General features: G+C 45.2%; 1 protein-coding gene across 1 annotated transcript in view; it reads right to left on the bottom strand.

Annotated features, from left to right (window-relative positions):
• LOC109820807 (cytochrome P450 724B1-like) overlaps positions 1–8,536 on the bottom strand; it is a 22,720-nt gene that overhangs the window by 720 nt on the left and 13,464 nt on the right. Inside the window, exons 6-8 of the mRNA XM_020387004.1 lie at positions 8,455–8,505; positions 7,316–7,371; positions 431–459 (exon numbers count right to left, since the gene is read on the bottom strand). Of these exons, the coding sequence (XP_020242593.1) occupies positions 431–459; positions 7,316–7,371; positions 8,455–8,505 (136 nt within the window). The remainder of the gene's footprint in view (positions 1–430; positions 460–7,315; positions 7,372–8,454; positions 8,506–8,536) is intronic.

Raw genomic sequence — 8,536 nt, 5'->3', positions numbered from 1 at the left:
ATGCTATGATTTTGAATACATAGGACTTGTCATTTTGACGGGAAAAGACTAACCGGCAAACGCGTGTTAGGGTAGGCTATCTCTATTCATTTGGGATCGAGATAAAAGTCCCCATGTGTGTGAGGCATGGATTTTGATGTCCTTTTTCAGGTAAGAAGACTAACCAGCAACGTGTGTTAGACACTTGACTTATCCTACTTAGGATTCAGGGATAAAATTCCCCCATGCGTGTAAGGCATGGATTTTGGGGTTATTAAATAACGACTGCTACGATGATTGAATATGTAGGCTTTGCTATTATTACGGGAATAGCTACCCGGCAACATGTGTTAGATGCAGACTTATCTTACTTAGGATTCAGGATAAAATTCCCCATGCGTGTAAGGCATGGATTTTAGCGTTTTAAATAACAACGCACGATATTGAATACGTAGGTTTGCTATTATTATGGGAATAAGGCTACCCGGAGCATGTGTTAGATGCAGACTTATCTCAAATTAGGGATCGAGATAAATTCCCAGGCAATGAATCCTGGTGTCTTTTTCACGGCGGAAAGACTTAACCGCACGCGTGTTAGGCGTAAGACTTATCTTAAATTAGGGTGAGATAAAAGTCCCATGCGTGAAGGATGGATTTTTTGGTGTCGTTCTTCCGTGTGTTGAAACCCGAAAGAAAGTTGAAGTGCCAGAGGTATAGTATTAACTTGCATGAATTTTCACGCTAAGTGAAATCAAAATTTCTTTATTATCACTAGATAATCTAGAAAATCTTTAATTGCTGGGATTTTATATGAAACACTGCTAATTCTTGTTGAAAAATAGAATTAAAAGTTCATTAGGGGGTGATGTTAGAGGTGTGATTTAACTAACAGTATTTAATGGCTTATCGCTTCTATTGAAGAGAGTCGATAAGTTGATTTGGTCAGAGGTGTGATTTAACTTGACTGGTTCGTGGACTATCCGCTCTATTGAAGAGAAGTCGATAAGCTTTGATTGTTGCGATCAAGACAACTTTGAGAGACTATCGCTCTATTAGAGAGAGATCCGATAAGTGATTGTGTCAGAGGCTTGTGAATTTAACGTGACAGGAGGATGTTGCGATTGGAGCCTTTGTGGACTTATCATCCTATTGACGAGGATTGATAGTGGATTGTCAGAGGTTTGATGTTAAAGTGACAGGAGGATGTTGCGATTAGAGCAACTTTGGGGACTTATCATCCTATTGAAGAGGATTGATAAGTGGATTTGTCAGAGGTTTGTGTTAACGTGAACGAGGATGTTGCGATTGGAGCAACTTTGTGAACTTATCATCCTATTGACGAGGATTGATAAGTGATTGTCAGAGTTGTGTTAACGTGACAGGAGGAATGTTGCGATTAGAGCAACTTTGTGAACTTATCATCCTATTGACGAGGATTGATAAGTGAATTGTAGAGGTTTGATGTTAACGGTGACAGATTATGTACTTGTGACTTGCACAAGATTTTGGGAATTAGCGTCTCGCTGGGGAAGATCACGATTTGAGCATTTTGGGACTTATCATCCTATTGACGAGGATTGATAAGTTGATGTTGTCAGAGGTATATTGTTAACGTGCAAATTGGGAGTGATGCAAGTTGAATGCATACTCTGTGGGATGATAATCGTCAGAAGTGTAATGTTATCGACGGTGTGAAAGATTTGTTACTCTTAATTCCAATGATTCCATAACCACCCCAGTCTTGATTAAGACTTAGAGTGGAAGAAAAAGAGGCAGACAAGAGCATCGCCTAGTGAGGCACTATCCATGAAGTCAGAATAGAGACATCACCAGATAGGCCATTATCTGATGAGTTTGACTATCAAGAGGTAACTGTTAACGTGATAGTTTTGTGGACCTGCCATCCATTGAGAGGATTGGCAGAAGAATTTGGAGGGAGCAGACTATCAGAGGTGATCATTAAGTGATAGTTTTAGTGGACCTGTCATTCCTATTGAAGGCGATTGACAAGTTGATGGACTATCAGAGGTAAATGTTAACGTGATAGTTTTTGTGGACTGTATCCTATTAAAGCGGATTGACAAGTTGATGGACGTGATAATTTTGGTAGATTCTGTGGTTGACAGAGGTTATTTTATTAAACATAACAACTCAGAAAATATATTACTCAGAAATCCAATGAACTACAAATAAATCAACCCCAGTCTTGAATAAGTGCATGGGGAAAAGGGTAGTCATGGCACGTCGCCTAGTGGGCCACAATCTAACGAGCTTGACTATCAGAGGTAGTTGTTAACGTGATAGTTATTGGAGACCCGACATCCTACTGAAGAGGATTAGCTTCAGTGGTCGTAGTATCTTCTGTTCTGATTGGGAAAGAATGAGCTTGGTCTGTTGCTTTCAGGAGAGGATTGGGCTTGGTCTGATTGCTCGAGCTGATCTTGCCCACTTTGTTTCTTCAGCTTTGATCCTGGCAATAATCTTCTGAGCCTGTTCGCCTTGAGAGATCAAGTTATCTCCAAGAACGCATTTCTGCAACCTATCGGCTACGGATGTTGGTCTGGCAGGTTGTGTCGACATGGTCTCTACTAAGGTAGACTGTGTCTAACCTGACGGACACCGAGAGCCTGGTTCGGTAAACCTTTAACGAAGGCTTTGACGGATTCCCTCTTCTTCTGCTTAGTGCGAGAAGGGTATGGATGGAGAACTTCCTGTATCCTCTTCCAAAAAATCTTTGACAGGAAGAGTCTCTCTAAATTGTGCCCACCTTTGGATACATCCGGCAGGTAGTTTCTCCTGAACCATTCAAGGCAACTCTCTAAGGGTGGCCAATGTAAGCAATCGAGCCAGTATGGCAACGTTTGATATTACTTCCAGTCTGTGACTTGAAATGAAGATATGTGGGTCGGTGATCCTGTGCCGTCAAAAAGCTTGTAGCGTCGGACTTCAATTTTGGAGGATAAGGGCTGGCGTCCGCATTCGGTAGGAGTAGGGCCTCGACAACTCCCTCATCTTGGAGCTCCGCGTTCCTGTTAGCAATGACATTGGAGAGGCGGGCTCTAATTCCTGGATTTTAGCCGACTGAGGGATTTTTGTCAATACTCCGTCTCTCTCCTTCATCAGAGGAATGATTCGCAGGTTGTGGCTTCTTGTCAGAAGCCGTGTCATCACCATTTTTCCTTCCTTTTGCTTGTGTGGCGGCGACAAGACGTTCTTTCCACTTCGGGAAGATTCTGCCTGATGCTGGCGAATCTGTCATCTGAGATTTGCCCTTGTCTGCGACGATTGAGTCAACAGGCGCAGGAGTTCATTGATGGCCTCGTTGCCTGAGAGTTGAAGCATGGCTCCTCCTGCTCATCAATCTCTGCGCGAGATCTCAATGTTTCCCGTCATATAAGACGTCAGCTTTCTCATATTCAACAAAAGAGCATTGATGACTGGGCTTTCCTGCAATGGCTGAGTGTTCATGACATGTGAATTGTTCCCCTGCTAAACTTTCGATAGTTGACAGGGGGATGGCCTCTGTTCGCGTACCGAAGTATGTTGATAAACTCCATCAGAGCTTATTCAGGAAGTCTTTCAAGCGCGGAGGACCGATCGTTTCTGACTCATCGAACTAGAACTGATGATCTCCCTCTGCTGATCAGTAGAAGTGACTCTAAGGTATCCATCCTCAAGAAGTCTCTCTTCTTGTGTGAACTGCCGTCAGTTTGGTTTTGGTAAGCACGTATTCGTAATTGGTTGAACACCAGCGAGTTGGGCGCTTACAGCATTGCGTCCCGAGATGGACCGGTATGGAATTCAGTCCGTTCACGATTGGAAATGTACGAATGAAGCTTGTTGCATTCGTCTTACTCTCGATGTGACTCTCTCAAATCTGTTGTAAGATTCGAGAGAATTACTCACTGATTGTTGAGGTTTGTGAACTGGAACCCGCCAGTCCATGATTGGACAGGACTGGCTCTTGTGAATATGGATCTGGTTGAGATGCTTGAATCCATAAACTTCTTATATCCGTCGCCTCAACCTAGTCGCGCTACGGCAGAGTATCGGGGGTCTCGCTCCGCGGTCAGGCGAGCGCGGGTGTCGGGGGCGGCGCGCTCCCTGCAGGGGGTCCGGGGGAGGTATCCCCGAGTCGGGTTCGGGGCAGCGCCGCCGAAAGCTCACGATATATCAACAGGCGGCGGTATTGGTTAGCAGCGTTCTTCTTGGCCTGTTTTAAGGCTTTTGCAGCAACGTCGTTGACGTTTATGGAGCTGGTCTCTTCTATAGGCCGTTTATGACCTGTAGCACGTCGTGCTGACGCAGAGGTGAGATATTCAACTCGCTGTGCGAGTTCAGCAGAGGTTGAGCCCGCTCCTGGAGCGGAGGGGCCGTTCGACGAGTTTTGGCCAAAGGAGAGGACTTTCTTTGGCGGTCCAGCAACAGTTGGAGATTTAGTCTCCTTGGAAACTTTGTGGATCTTGCGCATAGCCTTGGGGCTAAGGGATCCAGAGGAGATAGCCTTCTCAAACTTGGCTTGATCAAACTCTACCACGAGAGTTTCGACGATTGTTCCAGTGAGATGAACATCGGATTGCGCCACCACTTCTTCATCAGAGAAGCTTGTCCCCAGCAGAGTCGCCATCTTTTGTTAAAAAGACAATGAAAGAAAAATTGACTTGTATTCCTCTCAAAATCAATTACAATTTGGATTCCGATTACAAAAGAGAGGAGAATGAATTTGACTCTCCCCTTTGTTTAAAACTGGGTTCTTTACGGTGGCGATGGAGTGCCTCCCTCGAATGCTTGCGTCGAGTTTGCTCTCCGTTGACGATCCGCACGTCTTGATTCACTGGAACGATGTCTTCTCCTCACGATTTGACGTTGTGGAGAACTTGCGTGGCAAGTTTGAGAACTCTGAATGAGTTTAGAAGAACTCTGTAAAAGAGTTGATTTGAACCGAAGATCGGTTAATAAGCCAAGGCTAGAAGAAAGCTCTCTGTTGCTGAAGTTGAAGATGATCTTCGTTGGAAGATGATGTCGATCTCCTCAAAAGCCTGTCTCCAGTGGTCGATCCAAGCCAAGAAAATCCAACCTCGTGCGGTTCAGATGCTAAAAATCCAACCTTGCTGCCAATTCTCAGATCCCAAAATGCCAGCCCTTAACTCACTTGAGTTTACTCGCTTTTATAGGGGATTAAGGGGGTGTAACTGCCCTCTAAATCCGTTCCTAAGTGGCGAAAATCCCTCAGAACGTGGGATAACGGTTTTGAGGCCGTTCGGCTTGTGTTTGAACAAGTCAAAACGCCAAATCTGGCATTACAAAGAACCACACTTCGTCTATTAGAATTGGAGACGCGAAGTTGGGGTTGGCTGAACATTGATGGACGCGAGGGTCGCTCGCGTTTTGTGTTGTGTAGCTTAGGAACGCGGGGGTTCGGTGTTGGCATGGACCCCTAAGAACGCGAGGTCGCTTACATTTCGTGTTGTAAACACGGGTCGACTCAGCGTTTTGATGTTGTAACGCGGGGTTCGACCCTTTGGGTTTTTATGGTTATAACGCCGGGTTCGACCTTGGCGTTTTGATGTGAACCGGGGTTCGACCTTGCGTTCTGATGTTGCAAAAGCGGGGTTCGACCTTGGCGTTTTGATGTTGTAACGCGGGGGTTCGACCCGTGGCGTTTTGGATGTTTGTGGACGCGGGGTTCGCGCCTGGGTTTTGATGTTGTAAGGCGGGTTCGACTCGGCGTTTTTGATGTTGATACACTTGGGGAGGACTCGCGCGTTTCTTGCCTTGGCCAGAGATTACACCAAGCTAATCTCTTTTTGTCATAGCGTTACAAAGATCATTGTCTTTGTTAATTTTCGTCTTGGCTCTGAGAATATGAGAGTCGTCAGATTGTAATAGTAACTCCCGATGTTGATTGTGAAGGCTGTTGAAGTAGAGCTCTCATCGGTTGTCGTGAAGGTCGTCAGGTTGTAACCTTTAGCGATCTACGTGAAAGTCTTCAAATTACAGCTTTCTGGAAGTCGTCAGATTGTAACTTCCATCATCGGTGGTTGATGGGGGATAAGCTATCTATTGTGATTTTTAGACAGCCTACAAGTCACTGAGCTGGTACGGGTTCGAGTACGTTGATAGACACCCTCCCCTTCAATGAGTAACGCCATCAGCCCTGGAGAGAACTTGAGATCAGAGGAGTCAGAAGAGTTAGCTGGACCTTTGCCCTTGACCCTGCTAACCATATTTACCGTGACTTTAGCAGGCTCATTCTTGGATGTTTGTCTTTTGGGATGAAAGCATCTTCTTCTAAATGAGAGGGCTTCCAGAAGTTCCAACAATCGCTCAAAGACGGAGGGCCTTGGTGATGGGCCTCCACATTGGCATTTGGAAAGTACTGTAGAGATGAGCTTCTCACAGCTGTATTGAGATTTCATCTAGTTCATACTGCATTTACGAACTAGGTAATCACGGAGATCGCAATAGGGCCACCCCAATTAACTTTGGTAGTGTGCATGTACAAGAATCTCTAAGTGTTAGAGATTGATGAGCCTGAGTGGTTGGACGAACCTCATGGTTGATACATGGTTCGTCAATTGGGTGAACTTGATTTGGGGGACGCACTTATCATCTTGGTCGAACCTCAACTTGGACACTTGAATGTGGCTCAACAACAGGGCGAGTTCGGTGCTGAGGACGCGGTTCATCCTTTGCATGAGACTGAGTCTGGCCAGTTCCAACGGCGGGGCTAACCCGGATAGAGGGACACACTTGTCGTCTTGGACGAATCTCATGTTGAAGACGAGGTTCGTCATCTACGCGCACTTGGACACTTGGGCGACAATGGAGAGCTTCACGGCGTGGATAAAGTTCGTCATCTTGATGCACCTCGGTTAGGCGAGTCTTAGCCCTCTTGTAAGTTCCAGCCACGTCATTTTAGGGCTGATAGTGGAAGCGATATAGCGAGACTAAGGCGTGGGCTTCACAACAAGCCTGATTCTGACGTTGATGACGCCTTTCCCTCCTTGACAACACATTGGCAGCAGGCTCCACAACAATCGATGTTTGACGAGATTGCTTAACGACCTATTGTTTAGCCTGATGGCTAGTTTTCAAAGCCTCGATATTCAGAGGTAGAGATTTCCCCTCGAGGTAGACTCGAGTTGAATTGTCGAGGTAGACTCGAGTTGAATTGTCAGAAGCAACATAGGCTAGAGTCTTATAAGAAATTTTGCGTGACTTGCGTTCCTTAGTGGGACTCGGAGTACGAGAGGAGAGGAGCTCATTGTACTTGGACTAGTCAAAGTCGATGAAGAGAGTCTCGACGTCAATTCCCACGACGATTTTGTCTGACTGCGCCACGACCAATTTATCTGACAGAATGGTTTCTCCTACTATGGTCGCCATCTTCTGTAGGGTCCCAAAAAGATTCTAAACCATTGGTTCTCTTAACTGTTTTAGTCATGAGACGAGATTTTATCGCTTGGTAAAAATCTCATTACAATCTCTCTTTCTCAAATACAGAAGAGGAGAAGGTTGATTTGACTTCTCCTTTGTTTAACATGGGTTCTGTGTAGTAATGAGATGCCTTGCTCGATGCTTGAGTCGAACTTACTTTTTGTTGACGATCAGAACAAGATCACTTCAACTCAGGAGGAGAATCAGCCTCTGTTGATAGCTTGGATCACAAGAACCGAGGTTCGGATCTCAAAAGAGGGCCTCTCTAGTTGGCTTATGAATTCTCTCTTGCTCACTGTGTGCGTCCGTGGTGCTCGTGGCTTTTTTTTCATAGTTGCTTGAGGCTATTTATAAGCCTTTAGCGCGTGACTGACGCGCTAATCGTGGGGTTGAGGAGCGTAACTGACTCCTGGAATTTAACCCATGTGGGCTGACTGGGTCTTCAAGACCGTTACAGTCAAACTTCACTTGGTGAGATGAGCCTCGTTGCGTGGCGAGGTTCGTCAGATGAGACGAGCCTTGATGCACAGTGAGGTTCGTTTTACAAAGTGAGTTTTGCTATATGGTGAGCTTCGTCTTGGATGGTTGAGTTCAACTGCATAGCAAGTCTTGTGGACTTCTTCTGACAAACTTTGTCTTCACTGACGAGCTTCGTCTTTAATAAGCTTCATCTTCATTGACGAACTTCATTTGCTAAAGGATAAAGTGTTGAGAGCCTTGTCTCTAGGCGAACTTCGTCTTCAATGAGGAGCTTTATTCTCTGAGAGGTGAGGCACTGTTTGATGAGGTTCATCTGCGGATGGACTTTGTCTCTTGAGTGGGCTTCATCTTCTAGAGGATTTTCGTCTCTAGGCGAACTTCATCTTCAATGACAAACTTCGACTCTAAATGAGCTTCATCTCCAATGATGAACTTTGCTGGCTAAGACGAGGTTCATCATGATGACGATCCTTATCATGATTGTAGTGAGGTTCGACCCTGTTTTGTTTCTTGGCATTTTTGAGTGCCTATAGGAGTTGAGTTACCCAAATTAACAGCAAGAGCAACAATATTAGAAGTGGAAGGAGTCTCACTGATTCTAAGATTCTGCACAACAAAACTAACAAAGGTAGACATT

The sequence above is a fragment of the Asparagus officinalis genome, chromosome 8 (assembly GCF_001876935.1).
Source record: "Asparagus officinalis chromosome 8, Aspof.V1, whole genome shotgun sequence".
Lineage (NCBI taxonomy): Eukaryota > Viridiplantae > Streptophyta > Magnoliopsida > Asparagales > Asparagaceae > Asparagus > Asparagus officinalis.
This window is presented reverse-complemented; position numbering and strand designations above follow the sequence as displayed.